At 52.1% G+C, this 25,978-nt stretch overlaps 1 protein-coding gene across 2 annotated transcripts in view; it reads left to right on the top strand.

Moving 5' to 3' along the window:
• Nucleotides 1–25,978, top strand: part of RAB3C (RAB3C, member RAS oncogene family) — a 52,363-nt gene that overhangs the window by 11,963 nt on the left and 14,422 nt on the right. For both annotated transcript variants that reach the window (XM_036308952.1, XM_036308951.1), the window contains one exon: nt 19,931–20,049. In XM_036308952.1, coding sequence (XP_036164845.1) covers nt 19,931–20,049 — 119 coding nt within the window. The remainder of the gene's footprint in view (nt 1–19,930; nt 20,050–25,978) is intronic.

Genomic DNA, 25,978 nt, shown 5'->3' with positions numbered 1-25,978 from the left:
TTTGAGCTGCAAACAGGCTTTTCCCATGAGGGAGGTTTCTCCTGAGCTGGTTCTGACACCACCTGGTGCAGGTGCCGGGCTGGCCCCGACCCAGGGTGAGCCTTACTGCTCGAAGGAGCTGAGAGACAGGCTGTGGGCAGAGCGCCCTTATGCACATGTCGGTGACACTGGGTGCCCTTCCACAGCTCAGCTCTCAGTGCACAGACTGGCGTCCTCACAGGTGTCTGCAGTGGGTTCCTGCTCTTCCACTTGTCTAACTGGGGTCTTCCCAGCCCGGCTGCAGTCAGGGGAGAGTGCGGGGAAGTGGATGTGCCTGTGGCTTTGTCATGAGAAGTCTCCTCGCAGGCGGTGCATGGTTGTGCGGTGGCCCTCTTACAGGGCGTGTCCCAGGTGCTGAGGGAAGTGTCTTAGAAGGGGCTTGAGCAGCAGTGAGCGGAGGCATGAGGAGGCGTGCAGAGTGACAGGGAGTGCCCTGGTGTTGTTCCCACAGCTGGGGTCTGCTTGGTGATGTAGTGTGAGCTCCGGGAAAACAGTGAGGTTGCACAGTTCCTACTGTCTGTCGGCTTCAGGAAATCATTTATTTGGGAATGTGTTTGACGTTGATGGTGTGCTGTCTCATTGCATTTCCATCACTTCCCGGCTGCTCTTCCCGGTTCATGGTATTTCCACGGACTTCTCCCAAAGTGCAAACACGTTGTCGAGATGTGCGGTCATCTTGGCCTGTGCTACCCTTGCTCCTGCTCCCAACACTGATACCACGCGTGTGGGACTGGCACACCAGCAGTTCCTTTGTTCTCTGCTGTCTGACATGACACCAGGAGTGGTAGGGACTCACAGGTAACGACTTATTGCCCATAGGACACAACTCAGGAGCAGAAGAGAGAAGAGGTGCACATGACAGTCAATTAGCATATTCCCTCCTTATTGGCTGTGGGTGCCGCCATCATTGCAATGGTGTGGGGTCAATTAGCATATTCCCTCTTTATAAGATAGGATTATAAAGGGCACAACTCAGGAGCAGAAGAGAGAAGAGGCGCACAGGACAGAGGGTGGGAGGGATGAGGTGCTGCTTCTGTGTCCCCTCTGGGCGTGGCACCTGCACGATGGTGCGCTCTCCCCCCGACGCGCACACATTTTCTCCTCAGGGTGTGTGGACCTTCCATTTCAGGCCCCAGTGGATTAAAATCACTGGCCATTGCTGATTAACCTGGTATTCAGCACCTGTCCCCCAGTAGGTGGGGGAGGAGGGGTGAGGGGACGTTCTAGTCCTTTGCTCCCATGGTTTGCTCTTCTGCAAACAGTCCTTGTCCTGAGGCCTTGGAGGGGCCACCAGGGGTCCCCTTGTGGGCAAGACCTGGGTGGAGGGAGGGCTGTTGTGAGTAGTCACCAACGATGGACCTCAGGGTCTCAGGAGCCTGCACCAGGAGCCAGGAGGAGAGCAGACCTGCGTCTCTTACTCTGTGGCCATATCTCAGCCTCTCGTCTGTTTCAAAGGGGGAGACACAAAGTGGGTTCACAGAAACGAAACCTGTCGTGATTGGTCCAATGCACCAAACGGCTGCAGATATCTATGTAATTCTGTTCACTCTCCTGATTTTAAACTGCCCACAGGAGAGCTACCTTCAGGAGAGGAAACCAAGGTGTAGAGAGGCTAAGAGACAAGGCAGAGCAGGGTCTCAAGTCCAGTCCGCTGGTGCCGGCCGGTCTGGTGCTGACCCGCCAGTTCCGCAAGGCCAGTGCTGAGTCAGGGCAGTTGTGCTCTGTCGGACCTGCTCGTCAGGCACCCACAGGCCCGGGAGCTCCAACCCGAGGCCAGGCCTCAGGAGGGATTCTGTCAGGAGGCAGAGCTGGGGACTCCCTGTTTCTGCTCCCCGGTGTGCTGCATGGGGTCTCCACACCCACACCCTGGACAGCTGGTTTCCCACAGCCCACAGCCAAGTACAGCGTGGCTACAGCCACAGAAACGTGACGTTTCTTCTCGGACGTGTCCTTCCTGCTGACGTCCATCACTGCCTGGGAGCGAGCCTGTCTAGAGAACATTGCCGTTCGCTTGCACGAGTCACAGACTCTGTGTCTGTCAGTGCACGTGCGCTCCCGCTGTCTTCACTGCCTTGGCATTCCTGCGCACTTCCGTTTCACTGTCATTTTTATGAGACTCCAATCAAAATTTTCAAGATTTCAGAGACTCCAAGTATTTAGGCTGGTTCCTTTATTACTTTGTATCTATTTAATGCTGCTATGAATATACTGGGGACAGATTCAGTGTGGTTTTTCACTTTAATTATGGAGAAATATCTCACAGCTGGGGCCTGTAATCTTTTGCTTCTAACTTAAAAAGTAGTTAGGCCTCAAGAATGGCCATGTAGAGATTTCTTCCCAGTGAGAAGATCACAAGTAATGCAGCATCCTACACTGAGCACCTCTCCTGTGTTTATTGTCATCGTCCGGGTAACCGCTATGGGAGCCCTGAGCTTAGAGAAGCCTGCAGTAGAGTCTGGCCATTCCTGCCCGGTCCTGTGAGGGCAGCCATGTGTGCGGGTGGCCACACTGTGTGCATGTGGCTACACTGTGTGCAGGCGGCCACGCTGTGTGCAGGCAGCCACAGTGTGCATGTGGCTACACTGTGCAGGTGACCATACTGCGTAGCTCCCTTTCCCCAGGAAAGCACAGGTCTGCATTGTTCACGTCCAGAAGTCGGTGTTGGCTCTGACTATGGGAGACTGGCTTAGAGCTCAAAGGGTGAACTGCATGGAGCAGGTAGGCAGCAGGATTATGTGTCCTTAAGAGTCATCACGAGCATTTGCTCACTGTTGCATCTCTTTTCCTCATCGGCACCCTTCCCGCCTTTACTCCTGAGCTCTGGCTGAGCTCATAGGAAGCATGTCCTCAGGTGGTCAGGGCCAGGGCTGCCACCCAAAGGGCCTGGTCTGAGCCGTGCTGGTCTCTTGTCCCAGAGATGCCATCTGCTTGTCCCCCGTGTGCTCACCAACCACACGATCCACAGAAGCTGTGTCACCGTCAGGTGCCGGAGGTGGACGTGAAGCCGGGGGAAGAGGGTGTTTTAAAATAGAGGCTCTGGCATTACTTAGGGGTGGCCAGGCCGACAGGTCAGCAGACAACTGCCACCCACATGTGTTGTACTCACGGACCCCAACCAATCCCTGGGAGGGTCAGGAGCAGAGGGAGAGGCAGCCTGTGGCAGGAGCCCCTGTGGCAGTTTCTGGAGGAGTGGGGAGGCTGTGGGCAGGATTGGGACTGGCTGGCTGCATGTCTCAGCAGGCCCTGGGCATGGGGTCCTGGCTGACGGTGCTGCCCTGGGTGATGTGGACAGGTGGACGGGGCCAGAGGTGAGCGCCTGGTGAGGGAGGGACTGGGGCATGACTGCTGGATTGGGGGTTTGCATTTGAGAAGTGAACCCGAGTGGGTGAAGCTTCCTGTCTGTGGTACTTACTGGACAGGTGGCAGAGACGCAGGTGTGGGAGGAGAGCAGAGGCTGGGTCTGCCCAGCACGGCCTATCAGGGGTCGGCCACCATCACTGCGTTTGTCAGAGACTGAGAGGCAGGCGGGAGAGGGATGCCTTTTAGGGGAGATATAAACCGTGTCGTTTCATTTTAGCCAAGAGGTCTGTCTTCCTCTTTTAAGAAAAAATACAGTAGTTTTGCTAACTTATGAATTATGTTGGCTGTGTAGCTCCACTGACATTCTTCATAACATTTTTTAGTAGGAAAGTGTGTTCTAAATTCTGAATGAGAATGCAGAAGTTAATACCTGGAAGTCTGCCCATTCTTAAGACTGAGACTCCATGTAAGAGAAAAATAGGGGAGTTCTTTGGGAATTTCGGCGTGAAGTAAATGAGGAAATCGGTGATCAGTCCCTGGGGCTGCAGGAACCCTACTGTGGATACCGAGGTGAGACCAGTCAGGGTGCTCTCCCCCCGACTTTTCTTGTGTTGTCCAGACAGATCCCTGTTTCTCAATAGCATCTCCTGGGCTCACTTGCACTGTAATTAGCAGGGCTTGTTCCTATTTTCCTCGCATAAGCGAGCGAGGAGGTGAGAAAGTCTGACAGGCAGGAAAGTGTTCACATAGCTCCGACTACATCCGATGACTTGTGAGCTCAGCTTCCACCTCTCCGTGCGCTGAAGGCCAACTACCCGCTCCCCAACACAGCCCTGGGCTCGACTCCAGTTCACACATCATCAGCTCCATGCCACGAGGCTACTGTCTGACTCAGCTTCTCACAATATGTCCTGTTACTCTACACTTATCACTCATAGGAGAGCATTGATTTTTGGGAAATTACAATCTTGCTTTGTCAGTGGAAACACTTTGATGTAGATGACAATTGATGGTTGTTTTAATTAACTTCATAATCTGCATCCAGCCTTCATAATTGGGTAACATTGTAGCCAATGCAACTTGCATTCCAATTTTTATGAAATAATTAAATAGAAGATCAATTCCTGAAGACAAGGTGGAAAGAGAAAAAGATTAAACTTTACTTGGGCCCTAAAAACAGCCACAGGCGTCAGCAGCAGCAGAGGACCGAGCTGGCGGGAGAGCACCGGATGGGGTGTGTCCTGCACCCTGAGGCCAGGGGAAGGGCTTCCGTGTGGGAGTCACACGGGTTTCACAGCACGATGGTCTCTGAGGCCAGGACTTCCATCACCTGCTGGTGGACCCTCCGCTCGCCCGTACCTGGGAACCTGAGGTTTCAACGCGACAGGCAGTAGGTCCCTGCTCTCCTGGGCTCCTCTGTAATTGGTAATTAGCTGTTCAGACGGACCATTGGCCAACCTGCCACATTTCTGTTTGCAAATTTAGGCAAATTGTTTCCAGGAGAAAACATGCATTAAAGTGCCTGATTGGGCTCCAGGTGGAAGCGGGATTGAAAGCAGTGATTTCCCACCTTCCAGGCTCTGCAGGGACCCCCTAAATGCCCTCCTTAAACTGCCCGTTTGTGACCCGGCTCCTGAGAGGCTTCCTGCCTCTCGGTTCATTAGCTTCTAGGGCAACCGTGGGCAAACTACGGCCCGCAGGCCGGATCCGGCCCATTTGAAATGAATAAAACTAAAAAAAAAAAAAAAAGACTGTACCCTTTTATGGAATGATGTTTACTTTGAATTTATATTAGTTCACACAAACACTCCATCCATGCTTTTGTTCCGGCCCTCCGGTCCAGTTTAAGAACCCATTGTGGCCCTCGAGTCAAAAAGTTTGCCCACCCCTGTTCTAGGGGTTCAGCTCGTTTTTACTCCCTGGGGCGTTGCAGACACCAGAGCGAGTTTCCTGGGGGCAGCAGGATGAGAACAGTGAATTAAGTACTGGCGTGAACGCGTCCTTGGTTGTAAAGAGCACGGCACCACGAGGGTGGAGGATGCTGGTCCCCCACGCGCTGCTCTCCTGGGCTCCTCTGTAAACGTCCTCTGAGCAGAGCTGGGCTTCCTCCACGGGAGGGTGTGTGACACAGGAGCAGCGCCTGCTGTCCTCGTCGCCATGCCTTGAATTTGACTGGGGCTGCGTATCGTACCCTCGTGGGCATGTGGCTGGTGACTAGACTTAACTAGGTTAAAGCAACCACCAGAGTGAGTCTGAGAAGTGCAGTTAAAACTCAGTTAAAAAGAGGCAAGTCTGCGTCGGGAAGTCTACAGGCCAGGAGCCCAGCAGGTAGAACGCCCAGCCTGGAGCTGCTGGGTGCAGCCTGGAGCCGCTGGGTGCAGTCTGGAGCCCTGGGTGCAGCCTGTGAGTGCTGTCTTGTGCTCCGTCGAGCTAGAGCCTGAGACTGAATGCCCGGCCCCTTGGAGGTCTGGTATCTGTGACTTAGTCACGGTGCAGGCTCAGCGGGTCAGCATGTGTAGAGCCAGTGCTAGGGTGGCAGCCAGAGCTTCCCATCAAGCAAATAGCTGAATAATAGACATCACCGTGGAAACGCACATTCGGCTGGACCAGATGCACCCATTTCATAGAGAGAGCTGAGGGACAGGTAGTTTATTCTGTGCCCAGGGACACGGGTTCCAGCCATGCCCCGCAGATTGCAGGTGACCGGCAGAGCTGGAATGGGAACCTGGCGGCCTGTGCTCTCAGTCACCACACTCCCCATGGACCAGCCCAGCGCTGGTCGGGGAGGTCCCAGAAGTTTCACAGCATAAACAACGTAAACAGTGATTCTCTTCCCCATCTCAGTTTTGAAAATATTGAAACAATGACCCTAAGAATATGAGTGAGCTCTTCCCATGAGTTTCAAGGAAAACTGTTATTCATGAGGTTTCCTGGGGAAACCCTGTCAGCAGGGCCAGCTTCACACTAGTAACCCATCTGCACCGAGAACTAAAGTGAGTGGGCCAACCTCACCTGGGGAGCACCTGAGCCCACACCTGCCTGCAGGACCCACACCGCCTGCAGGACCCACACCAACTGCAGGAGTCTAGAACCCCAGCCTGTGGCAGGCAGAGGCCAGAGGGTGTGGGCAGAGTGAGGGTGAGGGCAGAGTTGGTGCCTGGCTGGGGCTACAGAGATGTTACCAGCAGTGCTGACACTACAAATTAGATTTTCCAGTTTTCAGGTCTCATGCCACCTTATTTATCACAGTGCCTCTCGGGGCTGCAAGAGTCACCCCGTCGAGATAAGGGGAAGGAGGGAAGTGGCTGGGACGTGGCAGTTTGTGGGAGGAACTGTCAGAGGGAAGGAGGGAAAGGGCCCTGAGGAGCTGCATCAGTGAAGAAAGAAGGGGTGAATGGGGCCTGGACGGTGTGGCTCAGTGGGTTGGGCATCCTCTCGTGCACTGAGAGGTCATGGTTGGGTTCCCGGTCACGGCACATGCCCGGGTTGCAGGCTTGATCCCCAGTAGGGGACGTGCAAGAGGCAGCCGATCGATGATTCTCTCATCATTGATGTTTCGATCTCTCTCCCTCTCTGAAGTATATTAAAAAAAAAAGTTTAAAGAACTTCTCAGGACAAGGCCAGGGAAGAGGAGGAAGCAGGAGCTACCAGCTTCTGTGAGGTCATGCAGGGGACTGTTTCCCCCTCTGCAGCCCATCCCTCTGCCGCCCATCTGTGAGTCCCTAAGGGCCGGGTGGGTTTGGTCCTCTCTCTTCTGGACTAGGAGGTGCTGGGCAGGTTTCGGGTGATCAGTGACTCGCTGGAACTGAGCAAATCGTGCAGCGTGTCTTCATTTCCATTTCTGTTTCCATCCTAGAGGTGGCAGTGCCTGGGTGGTTCTGCTGAAGGCCTTAACCCTCAGCACTCATTCACTGGGGTTTCTATCTAGACATGAAAGGTCTAGGGAACCAGGCCGGTCACTGTGTGAGGCAAGGAGAACTGTGGTGCTGCCCAGCCCTCTGGTCTGGCCGTCTCTGCATGTGCATCGCGTGTGTATGTGCTCACAGTGCCCGACAGACACAGACAAGTAACCATCGGCAGGTGTCCTGAATGTTCTTCATTTTAGGGCCAATTAACGGAAGTTTCAGCAATTACTCCTATGACGACCTGTGAGTTCTATAGCTGTTTGTGTCTGTCTTTTCTTTGTTTTGTTTTTAATTCTCATCCTCCCTCCTCACCCCAACCCCCATCCCCAACCCACTCCCCAACACACAAACGCAGTTTAATTCTTAGGGCAGCTCTCCTTTTCAAGTGGGCAAGAGAAGAGGACTCTTATCAATACTTCTCCTCTGGAAACAGATTGATAGGTAACAGGGTGGACTCTTGGCCCACCCAGGACACAGCCCAGTGACACTAACACGCTGAGGTGCGATCCCAAAATGGGCATTTGTGCTTTTTTTAATGTTGTTTTGAACTAGATGTTCTCTACTCTCTGCTCACCTCTGAAATCACTGGAGAAACACATCAGATAAACCGATTTGCCCCTGATTGGATTAGTGTGAGGAACTGGCCGTCTTGTTCTGTAGCCATAAATGAGTCACTCTCCTCTCTTCACACAATGAGGTTGTGTTCTGAGGCTGATGGATGCAGGCGCTCTTGGACTAGGGGGATCTGTCTAGACCAGGGGTGGGCAAACTTTTTGACTCAGGGCCACAATGGGTTCTTAAACTGGACTGGAGGGCCGGAACAAAAGCATGGAAGGAGTGTTTGTGTGAACTAATATAAATTCAAAGTAAACATCATTACATAAAAGGGTACGGTCTTTTTTTTTTTTAGTTTTATTCATTTCAAACGGGCCAGATCCGGCCCATGGGCCGTAGTTTGCCCACGGCTGGTCTAGACTCACCCGATGCAAACAGTGACCTTTTCAAGGTCAGAGCACCAAGGGCGAGCAGGCCTGCCCCGTTCCGACTAAGTAGTCATGTGCTAGAGCAGTGGTTCTCAACCTGTGGGTCACGACCCCTTTGGGGTCGAACGACCCTTTCACAGGGGTCGCCTAAGACCATCCTGCATATCAGATATTTACATGACGATTCATAACAGTAGCAACATTACAGTTATGAAGAAGCAACGAAAATAATTGTATGGTTGGGTCACAACATGAGGAACTGTATTTAAAGGGCCAGAAGGTTGAGAACCACTGTGTTAGAGCATGAAGACAGCTCCGTGTGGGTGGACACTTAAAAACACAAAGTGTGTGCAGCACAGCAACGAGGGAGTCCGGTTGTTCACAATGTACATACATCCCCAAACAGGCATTTGCCTTCTTATGGCAGTGTTTTCTATACTCCCAGTTTAGATGGTAGAATATTTAATGTGCGCTTAAATGTTAAGCTAATGTATTTGTCAAAAAAAAATGAGTTGCTGTGCCACTTATCAGGAATGGGTGTGTGTTTAGAAAATACGTTCTAGTTAGAAAGTAATGTTCAGGGAGAAGGAAGCCGCTGAGGTGATGTTTGGGACGGAGTGTAAGCTCCGGTGGTGCTGTCTCTCGCCTGCCTCTGGGACTTCTTTTGGGTTTAGCATGAGGTTGGGCACCACCTCGGTGAAGGACACACGGCGGTGAAGGAACAGCAGTGGCAGCAAACACGTTCCGTTTGCTCTCCCATCTGCACTGTGGAGGTGACAGTGACGTTCCATTCGGATGGAAGGGCGTAAACCCCACAGACGGTCCCCTCTGTCAGCAGTGCCGTGATACATGGTACACTGTGTGTAGAATCACATGTGCTGCATATTACACACGTGCAAAGCAATATGAAGACCTGTGCCCGAGGATAACGAGGGTGCTTTGCCGAGCACGAGGCTCTGCCATTGTCCTCACAGGGCTCAAAGGCTCTGTGACCACAGCCCTCGGTACAGAATGCGTTTCCCTCGTGACCCAGTTCCCACGTCCGCAGAAACCCTGGAGTCTGCATTCAGGGCTCTGTGGGATGAGCCTGTGATGCCTATTGAACCTTACGCTGCTGGTCACGGCTGCCTTCATGCACTTTCTGGCCCCAGTGACGATCTATGGTCACGGCCACGGCGGCTGTGTGCTCGTCCTGCAAATGACCTGCAGACGCCGGACAGAACAGGCCTGCCCCGCCCTCTGAACTGAGGCTGCCTCTTCCCGCGCGGCTGACGCTCTCCCATCTGCCAGCTCAGCCCACAGCATGGCCTCCTAGAAGCCTCCCTCAATGTCCTCCACGCAGTCAGCACCACACCCGTGGCAACTGTAACCTCTGCATTCCAGCCCCACGGTCTGTGGTAGCACTCGCCAGGCGGCTCTCTCTCCCTCTCCTCACACACATCATCTACTTCCTTCTCCCTCCTCTCCTCCTTTTCTTTATTTCTTTCTAAAGGAAACATAGGCTTTATTTATTTATTTATCTTTATTAATTTTAGAGAGGAAGGGAGGGGGGGAGAGAGAGAAACACATTGCTGTGAGAGAGAAACAGCAATTGGCTGCCTCCTGCACGCCCCCTACTGGGGATGGAGCCTGCAACCCCAGGCATGTGCCCTGACAGGGAATCAACCTGGTGACTTTTTGGTGCACAGGACGATGCCCAGCCAACTAAGCCATACCAGCCAGGGCAAAAGGAAACATTATAAAAGATAAAAGTCCTTTGTAAAAATGAAAATACAGGAGAATAAGCAGAAAATAAACCCACTGTAAATCAACCCTCCAGAGATACTAGTAACTGAATGTTTATACATTTTTAGTTAATCACCTTTTGATCTCTAGAGCTACACACTTAGTTCTTAAAGACCAGGGTCAAACAGGAGAACTCTGTCACCTGCTGGGAACAGTCTGGACATTGACCTGGTTAGTGAGTGTAGGTCAGAGGCAGGAGCCTTCACAGGGGCTCAGGGCAGCCGTGCGGGTAACCAGATGTCACCTGTTGGTAAGTGCAGTGGCTTCCGCGGGAGGGGATGTAAGGGGCCTTTAGTAAAAGGAGATGGGTGCGCAGAGCCTGTCTGCGGCAGCTAGAGCTGCCCTCCCTGGTGAGCAACATGGAGTGTTTTCTTCACCATCAGTTTCCCGAGGGCACGTCTTTCTCGGTGTGGTTGTGTCTTAATTTCCGGCTGAGCGCTTTTCCCAGGGATTAAAGCCAGGATCTGAAGGAATCACTTTGTTTCTTCTGAGCCAGGAGCGCATCTCGGTGAGGTGCTGGCGGGCACCCCAGAATCCCTGGCGGGCTCTGCACCCTGTGCCCCGGATTCATCCCTAATGTGGGGGGGGGGGGGCAGGAATTTCCACTTTAACTAATTTGGCTGCATAAAAAAGTTTGAGAATCACTGCACTGAAATTCATAAACTCTTAAAAAATCCATGTACCAATAGCTTTCTGGGGCCTGCACTGTGAATGTAACTTTGGCCCAGAAATAAACTTCTGTAGAAAGCTTCGTCTGAAAGAGACCTTAATGTTGTGCGATTCTGTCTCGGCACTGAAACTGGGGAGATGAGGGAGCTCCCCGAGGTGCTGGTGAGTCCGAGGAAGACGGGGCACCCCCTCCCCTGTTCCTGGCAGAACGCTGACTGCAGGTGCACCCCCCTTCTCAGGTTGGGGCATGCTTGGAGGAGGGGCTCACTTGAGCCCTGGGTTCACCAAGCAGATGGCATGTTAGTCCTTGCCATTTACTCTTTAATGGCACATCCTGAAGCCAGTCTCTTTATAAAAATACATTTTATTGTTTAAAGAGGAACATGCGGCTGTAACGTAATTAGATAGCTGCCCCGCGTTGCCATCTCTGCTAATGGCTCATGCCCGCGTCCCCCCTGCCTGCTGGGCTCTCAGATAAGACGAAGCGGCAGCCCCCACGGAAGGGCTCCCCCAGGATAACCTGCAGGGTGTTCTGTCTCCAGGGAGGACATTCTTCTTCGTCATCCAAGCAGCTGAGTATAACCCACCACGAGTCCTGAGAGCCCAGGCTCCACGGTAAAGACACAGGAGCCATGTGGGTACACGGTGAGATGTCACCTACTCGTGGGCCTAAACTAACCAACTGGTAGAAACAGGGCAAGATGGTGGCTTCCGAGAGAGGGTGGGGGTGAGAGAGCTCGGTGAGGGACGAACCTGCCCCTGGTAGATGCGTAGGTTCTGGGATCTCTCGCACAGCACAGCGGTCCTACACAACAGCACGTATTACAAACACCGAGCGCCTGAGGAACTAGATAAGGACAAACAAACCAAAGGGTGTCCCAGTGAAGTGCGCGAGGGATCTCGGCTGGACTCTCCGTCCCAGAGCTGCAGCCACAGAGGAGCTATGCTGAGCACACAGTGACCTCAGTTTGTCTGAGTCAGTGGCTGTGTGGCTCAGATGTCTAAGGGGGCTCTCCCGCCCTCCTGCTAGAACCTCTCCAGGTGACAGTCCGTCCCATCCGAGTAGGAGTGGCCCCTGCTCAGCCCAGGCAGGTGCATCTGTCAGCAGCGCTGTGCTCGCCGATTGCCCACAGGCTCCCATGGTGCCAGGTCAGACTCAGCCAGGGGTTAGCCATCAAATATCCTTATGCCTGTTTCATGGGTGGTCGTGCCCAGCGAGCAGCAGCGTCATATTCAAGACCAGCATCTTCGGTGCAGAGGAGAACATAACTATCATTTTTACAATCACATCCTTCGCGCTTCCCGTGGTCTTCAGTGTTTCTCTAACTATCTGGTTACTGGACCTCATGTTGGGTGAAAAGATATTTCTTCAGGGAACCTCTGCTCTCAAAGTACTTTTAGATAAAAAGAAAAAAACTCGAATAAAATAACTACACATCACGTACGGAATGTTTAAGTTCTCATTTTGTAAGTCAGCAAAGCAATCAGCTGGCCCTGGGCCCTGGGAAGAGAGAATCGCTACAGCAGCAGAAGCCATTGGTCTATGGATTCAGCAGAACCAGAAAATGGAGGCAGCAGCCAGGCTGCCATCTGCTGGGCTGGGCTCCGGAGCCTGTGTGCAGTGAGCTGCCCTGAGGAGGTCCTGGATGACTGTGAAACACTGTAAAGTCCAGCAGAAATGTGGGGTTACGGGGTCACCCGTGGAGGCTCCCCAGGCTGTGACAGCCGTGTGTCCCTGCTCCCGAGAGCCAGGCGGTGGGCTTCCTGTTTCCCACTGACAGTACTCAGTGGGGGACAGTACTCAGCAGCCCAGATTGCCTCCGGTGTTTAAATGGCTCATTTGCCTGTACTATCTCATTATATTTTAAAAATTGTTTAAGATGAGGGCTACTTATTTAGAAACTAATAAAGGCTTAGACCACCTGCAAGAGAAATGCTTGCATTTCCAGGCTTTGCAGCCTCCCCAGGGTCAGAGAAGCACTTACGCTCTTGCCCGGGCAGGTGCACAGCCCGCCGCCCCAGAGCACGTGGCAGATGCTGCAACCTGTCTCTAGCACCTGCTTCCACATTTTCACTTCCCGTCCCCTGTGAACGTGGGCATAGCACTCACTGTCACATGATTTTCCTCCGCTACCGGGAGGGAATCATGGCTTTAACCTGGAAACAGTGGAACCCTGAAGGCCCTTTGCCTCCATGAGGTTCCAACAAAAACTTAAAAGCAAGAATGTGAAACCAGGAGCAGGGTCAGGCGGTGTAAGTGAGGGCTGTGGAGCGGGTGTCGCTGGGTGGTTCGGAAGGACTGGCATCTTCACCCCCCTCCTCCCTGGGGATGGGAAGGAAGGACTGGGGTTCTGCTGAGCCATCCAGATGCAGAGTAACAGCCACTTCCTCTGGGGACTTGCCAGGCGCAGTTCTTTACTGTCATTAACACAATGAGAATGCACCACCGACAGCAGTTTGTAGCTTAAAGACCTTCTCTCACTGGCAGTTACACTTCAGCTGGGCATTAGCTATTGATTCCCTTTTGGAAATCTGTAAACTGATGCTCAGAGAGGTTCGGTGGTATTTCTAAAGCCTCACAGCATGTGCGTCTCGGGGCTGCTGTCGCCCACACATGGCTGCTTTGGAAAAGGAAAACAAACAAACAGGAAAAAAGCAGGAAGCCCCAGTTATTGCTCCCCAAGTGTGTGCGAGAAGCCTGGTCCTTACCACAGCCTTGAGGAGGCAGACATTGTCCTTGTTTAGCCGGAAGGTGGTCAGGAGGGTTTAGTCACTCGGCCAGCTGGGCCCTGGATCGCATTTGCCTCTCCTATGTCAGCGATGGATCCTGCTCTGAATAAACGGGAATGCCCTCACCCACCCACCCCCACCCCCAGCCTCTCCGGTCCCAGACACCCCTGCACAAGCACAGGGGGACATCGCCAGCTGTCGGCCCTGCAGCCACCCAGCCTTGGGAGGGTCTGGTTGGAGCCTTTGCTGCCTGTTCTGGGGCAGCAGTAAAAGTCCTGTCCTCTAACCAGAGCACCTGATCGGGGAGCATCTTGAGTTGCACCCGTGAGAAGACAGTCACCAGCGTTGAGGGAAGCTCTGAGCTGCCTGCGCTGAGGTGTCTGTGCCCCACGTTCTGACAACGTTGAGGCCCACGGGGGAGTGTGTCCCAAAGATCAGCCAGAAAGATGGCAGAACGGTGCCTCTCTTTGCCTTTGTGGTCATCGTCTCACCAAGCACTCGTGATTGAAGTCGCCTTTACTCGGTTTCGCTGTACATGTTATTCGGATCCGGAAGCGTTCTCTGAGATTTAGGTCATTTTACTGAAAAGGTCCCCAGCTTCCCTGAGAGAACCAGCTGTGGGGTTCTCGCCGCCGTGGTCAGAGCTCCCCCGCCCGCCGCACCCCAGGAAAGACAGTTGCCATGGAAACACCGCCAGAAATAATAGGTCAAGTTCTATCCTTGTGCCTCAGGCTCAGTCTAGTAGGTTTTAGTCAGAAGCGGATGCTGTTGCAAGTGAAGACCTGGGCATTTCAAAGCCCAACACGAGGAGATTTGATGCTAGAACCTCTGGGGGAAGAGCCAGTCGGGGACGGTGGGCAGGGAGGCCTCCCTGATGGCCCGCTTATTCCTCTCTTTCCTAAAGCCCGGTGTCTGAGCATCTGAGAGCGTGTAAATGAATCCAGCCTGACTTTGCACAAGGTCAGCAGGGAAGCAGGGTTTGTAGATTTTCACAGATTAACTGCCTGAGGTAAGGGGAAAACATTTTTATTTCATTCCAAAAATAAACGTTCAATGGGAAAGCATAAAATATTTAAGCATCCTGTTTCCCTCCCTATTTTTAAAGACTCTAGTTCATGCTGCTCTGTGCCTGCCTCTTTTATGGAAATAAAAACAGCTTCGGGGAAAGGAACATCGTACAAAAGAAGTGCTGTGTGCAGCCCGCGCTCTGCAGGTTCTGGTGGAGGCCTTGCCTCGTGGCCAGCGTGTGAGGGTCCCTGTGGCAGCAGCTCAGCCTCTGGGTGGAACCTCTGCCACAGGCAGTGGTGTTGCTCCAATATCTGCACATTCGTGCTGAGATGGGAAGATCCACTTCTTTACTTTTCTTAATGATTTTTAGAGAGAGAGGGAGAGAGAAACATCAATGTTAGAGCAGAACATCAATCGGCTGCCTCCTGCACCCCCCACCCCACCCGGGGATCGAGCCCACAACCCGGGCATGTGCCCTGACTGGAATTGAACTGGCAGCCTTTGGCTGTATGGGACCATGCTCAGCCAACTGAGCCACAGCGGCCAGGGTCTTAAGACAATAAGATATATCACCTCACCTTTTTCTGACCGAATTATTTTACATAAAGGGAATATATTAATACATTTTAGCATAACTACATGAATTCACACAGGGAAACTATGTTCAACTACTTCACAAGTCACTGCTAATTTTCTATCTTTTCTCTTCTGTTAAGCAGTGAGTGTGTGTGGGAAGCTGTGACATTTATATTGCTTTTGCCCTGATCATAAAGATTGCAAACTGGGCTCCTAGGGTCCTAGGGCTGCCGTAATGAAGCCCCAACGGGTGGCTTAAAACTGCAGACATTGTGGACTCGTGGTTTTGAAGCCACGAACCTTTATGAAGGTGTCGGCAGAGCCAGGTCTGTCAGGCTCGGTCCAGCTGTGGCAGCTGCCCCAGTCCTTGCCTTGGTGTCCATGGCTGTGGCTGCATCACTGGACTCTGCCTCTGCCATCGTGTGGCCCCCATGGGCCTGTGTCTGTTTTCTCTTCTTTAAGGGACTGTGTCATAGGATCAGGGCCACACTCCTCCCTGAGAACTTAACTTGTCTCCACCTGCAAAGACCCTATTTCCAAATGAGGTCACAGTCCGTTTCCTAATAGAACCTCTGGCAGTGCTATGAGGGGACAGCTCACCATGGAGCCGGCGGTGTGGTCTCAGTTGCCATTTTACATTGCTATGCTCTCTGGTTCTTCAGAAATGATGTTTTCACAAGTTACCTCATCTTTCGTAGACATGTAGAGAATGTGACATCTGATTAATGAATGCTATTAGGTGTAGAATTTTAAAATGTGCAAAAATATATCTAGAATAGATAGAAGGAATTTAACATATACCTGGCACAGTCCGTAACTGGTAATAGGCATTCACTAAATGTTTATTGAATGAATGAATGAATGAATGAATGAGTCATATAGTCAAGATACTGCCCATAATTTCATTTTCCTTTGATAATTCAGAATAATTTCTACAGGTAAAATGTAGCAAAGTCCAGGTTAAGGGGTCACTCCTGCTTGACTGCTGATGCCCACGGGCTTGTGCATTTGGATTCACTGGCTCAAGACGCATTCTGTGTGTTGCCGTCTCCCCAGCCTCCAGTCTGTGGCCTTTCTCTTTGGATTGGTGCATGTTGTTTCCTTTAACACATGTAATTACTTTTGTTGACCAGTCAACAACAATGTGCTTTGGTTTGGTCTCTCCAACTAGAAAATTACCCACTTCATCATGTACAGGATTGCCTGCCCTTCAATCTGTTTTTCTCTGTGTGGACATTCAATAAATGTGTTTTGATTATGGTGATAGTATTTATGTTTCTTTACTAATGGTTACTTCCATTTTCCATGTAATCCAATACAGAGAAAAGTAACCACCAAGACAAAAACCAAATTACAGTATAGCCCAGACCTTACAAATGAAAGCTGTTTCCTCAGTATTAAAACTGCCTCTTATCTCTGCAGGACCTCCATGGGGATTGAAAATGCAGCACACAGAGTTTAAAAGAAAAAACACGTAGTATCAGAGAAATAAATTCAAGACAAAGACAAAAATGCCAAAATTCAAACTGAAATGTTCCCAGCTACTATGTCTCAAGCTGCAAATGTTTCCCATTTCAGTCTTTTTCTTGACAGATAGTCAAGTGTTTGCTAATCAAACCTGTCATTAAAGCCAAACATTTTTCTAAAAACCTGATTGAGAATCAAAATATTTAAACCAACTGAAGGGATTTATTTTCTTAAAGAGAGGGAGGTGAAAACCAGCTCCTGGGAGAAAGCTTTCGTTTCAGTCATACTTTCGTCCCTTGTTTTCTCTGCAAGAGATTTCAGGTGGCTCCCATCGCAGGAGCCTGTTTTCATGGAAAATCAGCAGGTGGCCCAGTTATTCGGATCAGCTGGGCAGGGAGCAGCCCAAAGCCAGGGCTTGGAGCCATTTCCCAGCAAAGGAAGGGGAGGGACCGTTCACTCTCCTCCCGCTGCCACCTGTGGTTACGGGAGGGGCAGTTGCCAGTGCGCAATGTTCTTTTCTTTCTAATATCACCTCCGCCCTCGTCAGTAAATGGCTGATGCAGTGAAGTGCTTTCTGACCCCATTTTCTCCCTGATGTCACAGGAGAGAAAAGCTAATGAGCCCGTCACCCCGAAATGGTTTCAATACCAAAACCATTGCAGGCCAGCGTGTCTGTTACCAGCTTCAGCGTCATCGTCCTCTCTCCTGCCCTTGGAGGGAATTCTCTGTACGTATTTCTCACTCACTCCCCTGCCCGGTGCGTTTCCCATTCTCCCTGAGGGCTTTCCCGTGACAACTCCAGTTAGTTAGATGGTGTTTCTGGGTTTAAGACAAAATGAGGGTCCTGCCCCTGCTGGGCTGTCAGAGCTTCTGAAAGCTCTGATGTTCGTTCCTGAACACTGTGTTTGTCCTCCTCTCTCTTGTGTTCAGTTGCGACACGTGATGGGTCTCTGCCCTGTGGTTTCCTGCAGCATTTCAGTCATGACTTTGCCTGTAAAACCTCCTTGTGCTCCGTGCGAAATTGGTGTGTTTATGACACCGGGGCTGGTTCTTTACTGTCAAAATAAAATCAACGTCTTTGCCCTAACCGGTTTGGCTCAGTGGATAGAGCGTCAGCCTGCAGACTGAAGGGTCCCAGGTTCGATTCCGGTCAAGGGCATGTACCTGGGTTGCGGGCACATCCCCAGTGGGAGTGTGCAGGAGACAGCTGATTGATGCCCTCTCCCTTCCTCTCTGTAAAAAATCAATAAAACATATTTTTAAAAATAAATAAAATTAACATCTTTGAGGGGAGCCACAGGGAAGAGGTCAGGAGGAAGAGGTGACGTCATCGTGCTGCACAGGACTCTAGGCCTCGATGAGGACGTGCCTGACGACGTGCCTGACGGGGGAGAGGGCACCGAGCCCCAGCGCCTCTCCCAGCTGTTTCTGCGATGGGATGGGTAGAGGATGCTGTGCCAAGGGCAGGAGGGGGGCGGGTCCTCGCCTGTGAGGAAGCTGCTCAGTTGCTGCCAGAGGATCTTTTACCTGGAGAAGAAGAAGGTTAATTCACAGTAGAAAAAGGGATTGATAGACAACTGGGGATCTGGGCTCACGTCGCTGTGGGAGTTTTAAGACAGAATGAGTTGTTATGAGTTGTTCTGTTCCCTAAAGAGCTAAATATACCACTCAGTCTCCCACTATACCTTGTTTCCCAAACATAGTCTTTGGGAATCTGTTCAAGATTATCTCCTTTCTGCTGAATAATTGTGTGTATTTGTCCCAATTACATGCAGTTTATGATATCCATGTTTTCTCTCATTTATAAAATACCAAGAAAAGTACAAAAAAATGTTTGTTAAATAATGGCTAGGTTGCTTCTATATAGGTGTGAAGCTATGCAGTATTGCCTTTATATTATTATACTTGGGATTCAACTCTTTTATAAAAAATTAGCTATTTATGTACCTGTTTACAAAAAAATTTAAAATCAGAATATTTAACCTACTCCGTAATGGTTTCTACCACCACTTAGTGTATTAAAGCCATTGCCCGTGGTCTCTGGTACAGTGCGGATGTTTTTCCAGCTTATCATTCGATTGGATCCGTTTCACCTACAGGGCTTCTCTGTATCTGAGGAATTGCCAGATTTCCATGTGGTGGGACCTGTGCTTGTCTCCCTGCCCTTGGTGGGTTCTGAAAGCTCCCCACACAGGGTTGCTTTATTTTTGCTCTTTTGGGTTCTGTGCTCTGTGTTCATCTGACCTCTGGAGCCTTATTTCCCTAATGTTATCGAATAAACACCTCTAATCAGGGCAGCCTGATCCCTGTCCACCATGGCCTCAGCTGATCGTCAGCTCCCGTTTCACACCTGCTGGCTCTCCCAAATCATGTGCACATTTCTTTAGTCTGGTTTGACCACCTTCTCTGAACTCGCAGGGGCAAGCAGACTGCACCACTCCAATCAGGGACATTGTGAGCAGCCCTGAGACCCCTCTACTAGCCCAGGGCGGGGTAGCGTCCCAGCGGGAGTGGGAGAGGCCAGCCATCCCCACAGGGAGACCAGGAGGTGCTGGCTTCACTCTGATGATAAGGACCCTATTTGTGGGGCATTGGACACATTAGCTTTCCCTTCAGGCCTATTGAGTGTTGGGGAACTGGGGAGCACACTGAGCCTTCTGAAGGAGAAGGGGAGAAGGCCGCAGGCAGATCACACTTCCCCGCAAACTGGGTTCGAAGCGCACGAGTCTGTGGAGGGAGTCTGGGCCCGGCTGGGAGTGAAGGGGAGCACGGGCGCCACAGGCCCTGTGTGCTGCTGAGTGGGCAGTGGTGTCTTGAGCTACAGGACACAGTCCCTGTGACCCACACAGGCTATTCCGCTGACGCCCAGGCTCGGCTCTCCCAGGCCATCTCCCCTGTGGCCTGGGCCCTGCGACTGTGGGCTCGGCCTCCCACTGGGTGTGTGCCAGGTCCACACGCTCCATGTCCTTAACCCTCAGAGCAGCTGGGCTCACAGGGGCAGGTCCCCGTGACTGAGGGACATCCGCACAGAGAAGGGGTCTGACCTCACTTTACAGCATAAACCGAGAGCCCGCACTTGCTTGTACATGCGGAGACCTTCCCATAAGTGTAGCCCACATGACACGCTGGCATCACACAGGAGATGCACCAGGACGGGCTAACGCGACCTCCGTCTTCACTGCGCGGAGCACACGGAATGTTATGTGCACCATCTTCCTTCTCACTTTATTTCCTGCTGCCAGTGGGAGTGAACCATGTAGAAGGTGCTTTAAGCTGGATCTTTGCAAAAAAACAGTTTTTCATAATTTACAGACTTAACCCATGAAAATGACTCGGAAAGACATGACTGAGGTAGATAGAAACTATGCGTGGCTGGTACAGCTGGACTCTGTTGGGCCTGTTGGGGGTCATTCATCACGTTGCAGAAGATGCATGGCCTGGTTCTCAGAGCTTGTCCGTTCTTTCCAGGACACAGCGGGCCAGGAGCGGTACCGGACCATCACCACGGCCTACTACCGCGGGGCCATGGGCTTCATCCTGATGTACGACATCACCAACGGGGAGTCCTTCAACGCCGTGCAGGACTGGTGAGTGGCTAGCGCCCCCCAGCGAGGCCTCCTCAGCAGCTCCCCCTTGGCGGCTGCCCACGGGGTAGCGTGTTCTCACACGTGTCCTCTCTGGCAGCCACAGGCCAGCGGGGCCCCGAGTGGCGTGTAGGGCCCAATGGGCCCGATCGTGGTGGCGTCCTGTCCCCTGGCTCTGTGGGGCCGGACCATCACTGTGAATCTAAAACACAGCGTGTGGCGGCCGGTCACTGTCTACCATGGGGGCTGGAGCCCAAACCTCAGCCTCGTGGGCCTGGGCGTCCACGCCCAGCCCGGCCTCACTGGCTTTGCGAGTAAAGCTGCATTAGAACAGCCGGCTCGCAGGCTTCGTGGGAGGGACCCCACATGGCAGCTCGCTGCTGCCCGGGCGCCGCGTGCCCCTGAACCTGTGGTTTCCCATCAGGCCCCTCCTGTACACGCTTGCCGCTCCCCTTCTCAGATCTGCCACGTTGTTGCAGGTTTTCTTTAAATTGAAAGGTTTCAAAAGTCTGGGACGAAGGGAAAGGTAACCCAGAGCCGTTCTGACACGGCTGCATCACGTCTGAAAGCCTGTGTGGCTGTGTGGTGCGCCTGGGACTCCTGCCTTGGGTTGCCCCGCCTGGTCGCCAGCTCTGGGGAGGGACGGGCAGCTGGTGGAGGGACAGGCAGCTGGTGGCCCTGCGCCTGAGTCCAGCCCTCAGGGCTGACAGGCGGGTTCTCTACAGAAGAACCAGTTTAGCTCCAGCTTTGGGGGATCAGGAGGTCCCTGAGTTCATTAACACCAAGTGGGCCCGCTGGGGTCAACGCCCTGAGTCCCGAATCAGAGGTGCCTCTCGCCCACTGGGACTCGGGGTCTCCCGCACCGACGGCATTTCCACCCGCCTCAGCCCTGCTTGCCTGACCCTCCTGAGCTCCCGTCCTGAGAGCGTGGCCACCTCGGAGGATGCCCACCTTAGCATCACAGGCCGCACCTTATGACATGATGCGGAGCTATGGGTAGGATGGCTGTTCCCAGGCAGGAAACCTGGTGGGCAGATGGATGTTGTTTAGAACCCACCAGACCAAGGGTAACAGTCTGACCCATCTTCCCGCCTGTTTAATAATTCACTCTGTGCCGTTCAGGGCACCTTAACCAGAAAGAACTTCACCTTCAAACATGCGCACCTTCACCTTTCTCTCCTTTTTCTCCAGAGTAAATGACACACTGAAACGCAGGTGACCTCCGTCAGACAGGAAAGAACTGTAGCCTGAGGGCTGCTGAGAGGAATGGGCATTTGCTCAGTGTTTCCTGACCTCGGTCAAGGTCCAAGGTCCTCTCAGCTCCCCGTCTGGTCATGCTGCAGCTCCGAGGGGTAGTGACAGGGTGACCCCAAGTTCCCACTCCCACCTGGGCATCGGGCAGTCTCTCCTGTCCCGGGATCTGAGCGGTGACATTTCTTTTTTTCTTTTTTCTTTTTTCTTTTTTTTTATTTTTTTTTTTAATATATTTTATTGATTTTTTACAAAGAGGAAGGGAGAGGGACAGAGAGCTAGAAACATCGATGAGAGAGAAACATCGATCAGCTGCCTCCTGCACATCTACTGGGGATGTGCCCGCAACCCAGGTACATGCCCTTGACCGGAATCGAACCTGGGACCTTTCAGTCCGCAGGCCGACGCTCCATCCACTGAGCCAAACCGGTTTAGGCTCTTTTTTCTTTTTTAAGGGAGGGAGGGAGGGAGGGAGGGAGAGAGAGAGAGAGAGAGAGAGAGAAACATTGGTGAGAGAGAAACATTGACTGGCTGCCTCCCGCACAGCCTCAGCGGGATAGAACCCAAAGCCCAGGCTTTGCCCCAACCAGGAATTGCCCAGACCTCTTGGTATCTGGGTGCTGTTTTCTAGTTTCCAACCACTGAGCCATGCCTGCCGGGCAGGGACGACCTTTCTTAGGCTGCTCTGACGGGTATGGGACACTCTCCCTGTACAGACAGCCCAACCTGAACTCGCCTTCGTATTTAGAAGATACATGGCTCCTTTCAGAAACTGAAATAAAAGCCCAGGCACACTGTGTGCCTCCGTGTCTTCTCCACACATGAGCCCAGGCGCGGGGACGTTTTGGGGGCAGGGGAATGACCCAGAAGCCAGCTCTTGGCGTGGGGACAGCATGAGGTGGGCGTTAGGGTTGGCATGCAGACTGTCGGAGGGGAGCCGAGGGCGGGTGCCTCCTGTCTGGCCGAGCTCTGAAGGCGGGAAGCCAGGGCGGGAAGTGCGTCCTGTGGCTCTGCCTGACCTCACGAGGCCGTGGGGGAACGCGAAGGTCCGAGGCAGACCTGGGCTCTCGGATGAAAGCGTTTCCTACACATGTTGCTGCTCATTCTGCGTCATCTGCTCTCTGAAACAGACTTGGTCTGTGCAGTTTTGTCACAATATTTATTGCAAATAATGGCATTTTCTCCCAGGACTCCCTCAGGGTCTCTCCATTTTAATAGACCTTCTTCTCTGTTAAATTAGCTGCCTGTCTTTGGGGGGATTGGCCTTGAGGGACAACGATGACACTGTGAAAAGAGCACATTCTCAAGCCCTGGGTGCTCCTTGTGGCTCCTGGGCGGCTTGGTGGTGCCGTTGCATCAGGCGAACCTGTGGGAAGGAGGATCCAGTGTAGAGAGCAGCCTGGGCTTTGAAATGGGCCCCTTGCTTGCGGCTGCCTGGCCTCATGGTGCGTTCGGGTCGTCGTCCATGGGATCTCCATCAAGGCTGCTGCCCCGCAGTGAGCGCACTCAGTCCCCATGCAGGCACTGGGCCCACCTTCTAATACCCAGGCAGAGCAGCCGCCCTGGGAAGTGAGCAGAGAGACCAAGTCACAGGTCTACACGCTGCAGTCCCAGACACCACCCACCCAGCGTGGGGTCCTGGCCCTGGTGGGGGCTCCGGCCCTGTGATTCCTTCCCCGCTGGTGGAACAGCACCTTTGCAGTTCCATTCGTTAAGGTAACTATCCAGTGACCAGTCGTAAACCACACCCCTGCGCACCTCTCCCACATAAATAAATAGACATGAAAGGAAACTATTCAAAAGAGGAAATTAGAAAATAGCACATTTGTCACAGGAGGGTCCTTTCTTGTTGCCAGAGAAGATGGTCATGGCGTACGGTGTGGGACTCTGTTAGATTCAGACAAAACCGTCCTGTTGCCACTTGGCTGTCCCTTTCTGTACCACCTGTTTCCAAACCCCGAGCAAGAGTCACGCACTTGCACAGCCGCAGAAGTGCCACAGTCCCCGCTCTCGGCCTCCCTCTCAGTGTATTGTGTCCTGTGACCTAATTTTGATCTATAAATATCACACATTTTTAGGACACTTTTCCTTCCCAGAGCAACCACCAGGGGTGCCAGTGAGGGAAGAGAGGCCGCAGAGCCTGAGTGGTTAGCTGGGTGGTTCCCAAACGTTCCCATCCTCACAGCAACTACCAGCTGTGAGTAGTCACAAAGTACGTGCCTGCCCAGAGCCAGGGAAGGCGAAAGGCACAGTCCTCCACGGGCTGGCCCTGACCCCTCACTTCAGACACGAGTTATACATGAGGTCCCCAGGGCCCCCTCACTCCTGACCCCCTGGCTATAACTGCAGGGTTTCCCATGAACCATTTTAGATTTGACAATTCGCTAGGATGACCTACAGAATTCAGGAAAGTGCTGTCCTTACCATTCTGGTTTGTTTCATTATAACAAAAGGATACAACTCAGAACCAGCCAAAGGGAGCGATGGCGACTGCGAGATCGGGAGGGTCCAGGTCGGGGCCCGGCGGTCCTTGGGGAGACGTTGCCATCCGGGGGTTCCCCTAGGTCTGATGCCCAACCTTCATGGGGCGTCACTACGTAGGCTGACTGGTTGCACCATTGCCCCAGGCTGACCTCCTCCGCAGAGTGCTAGCTGTCTGGTCACATGGTTGGTCTTCCTGGCTTGACCACCCCTCCCCAATTCTGATTCCATTAGCATTAACTATCAGGTGAGTCATCTCATTAGCATTAACTATCAGGTGGGTCATCATTAGCATAAACCATCAGGTGTGCTTTGGAGACCCATCATGAATAACAGACACTCCAGTCACTTTGGAAATAGTAAGGCTTTGCAGTGGTTCTCAACCTTGGCTGCACATTAGAATCACCTGGGAATCTTTTTAAAATCCTGATTTCTGGGCCTCATCCTCCGGAAATTCTGTTTCTTTGTTACTAATGTTGTGGCCCCACCCCATAACCAAGAAACAGAATTTCCGAAGGATGAGGCCCAGAAATCAGGATTTTAAAAAGATTCCCAGGTGATTCTAATGTGCAGCCAAGGTTGAGAACCACTGGTTTAGAGGTTACCTCCCAGGAACTAGGGACAAAGACTGACCAGATTCTTTATTATAAAGCATTCCTTTATTTATTTATAAATAATAAGCACATACTATTGTGCCAATCTATAATGCACATTACAAAACACAGAAAACTAGATGCTAAAAATGATGGATTGAATATAGAGTTTTGAATAATATAGTAATGTATTATATTTCTTGTGGAAGAGCACGTTGTAGAAAACGTTCCTAAAGGTGACGGGAGTGGTGCTCACCCGCCACGGCCACACCCGCCATGACGACACCTGTTGGCTTCCCAAATATTCAAATCAGCTTCGTTGCTCTGAAGTGAAACGTAGTGACAAGGCCAGTGTGACAGGGTCCTGTGGATACAGCCCATCAGCTGCTGATGTCAAAATGTCAAAACACTCCTTTTTATGAGCAAATCGTAGAACAACAACTATCTTTACCTCCGGTTCCATCTCTAAGCCCACCTCTCATCCAATGCCTCCCCTCAGCCTGCAGCCTCTGGGTCGCATCTTTGATAGATTTGTTACCTGGCGTTCAGGAGTGAAGGACAGCGTAGCTGTGGCCCCCAGCCCAGCACTCCCTGATTGCATATCAAATAGTTAACTCCTAGAGTGCCAGGGAGCGCAATCGTGCTCCTCTTGTCTTTCGCCAAAAGTGCTGGGAGCGCTATCATAATTTTTTTCCTAATCTGTTGTAAAATCAGCAAAAATGCCTTGGCAGTTTTAGCATTGTTCCTAGGATATTGGTTGGCACTCAAAGGGTTAAGCAACGTGAAAAAATGGATGCTCTGCTAGAATTAAAATTATTTTCTTATCTTTCCGTACTTCATAAACTGATAACTTTAAATATGTATATTAATATGGTAATTTATGTAAATCTTTGTCTTCACAGTTTATATCTGGAGCTGGGTCCTTTCTTAATTGCTAGAGCACAGAATTTTATAGCCCATCAGCTTATGATGTGAAAAGTACCAACACTGACTGAATGTAGATAGCTGGATAAAACAGCTTATTTTAGGGAAAATTTCCTTAAGCTAGAAGGAAAGGTTGTCTTTAAAAAAAGTTCCCTCAAGTGGAAACCAGTGGAGTCAGGGCCCTGGGGAGGGAGGAGAAAGGCAGGAAGGGCTGGATGGTGGGGAAGCTCGTCCGAGGGGCGAGAGGCTGCTGGCCCTGCTGCTGGTGGGGCTTCGAGGCCTCACAAGCCAACAGGGTCCTCGCCCCAGCGTGAGGCAAGCCCCACAGACTGGCACCTGGGGGACTCCACCCTGTCTGCTCGCCTCACCTGACTGTCTTTAAGAAGGGAGAGAATTCCTGCGGACCAGGTGGCTGTGCGGAGCAGAGAGGTCTGTGTGCCTGGCGTCTGCAGACACAGGCCTGGCCTGCCCTGGGTGAGGCCAGGCGGCAGGTCTCCATCGTGGGCACCTCAGCAGCGCCTGACGTCCGAATCGCTGCCCCTGGGCCCCGGCCCCTGGACTGGAACCATCACCCTGGGATCCTGACAAGACCCGGCTCAGGACAACAAGAGCTCTAACCCCAGCAGTTCTAGTCTCGTCGGACCGAACTGGACTCTCATGTGTTAATCTTAACCCTCTGGGGA

The sequence above is a fragment of the Myotis myotis genome, unplaced genomic scaffold (assembly GCF_014108235.1).
Source record: "Myotis myotis isolate mMyoMyo1 unplaced genomic scaffold, mMyoMyo1.p scaffold_m19_p_5, whole genome shotgun sequence".
NCBI classification, from domain to species: Eukaryota; Metazoa; Chordata; class Mammalia; order Chiroptera; family Vespertilionidae; genus Myotis; species Myotis myotis.
Note: the sequence above shows the minus strand (reverse complement) of the source record. Positions and strands in the feature narration are given on the sequence as shown.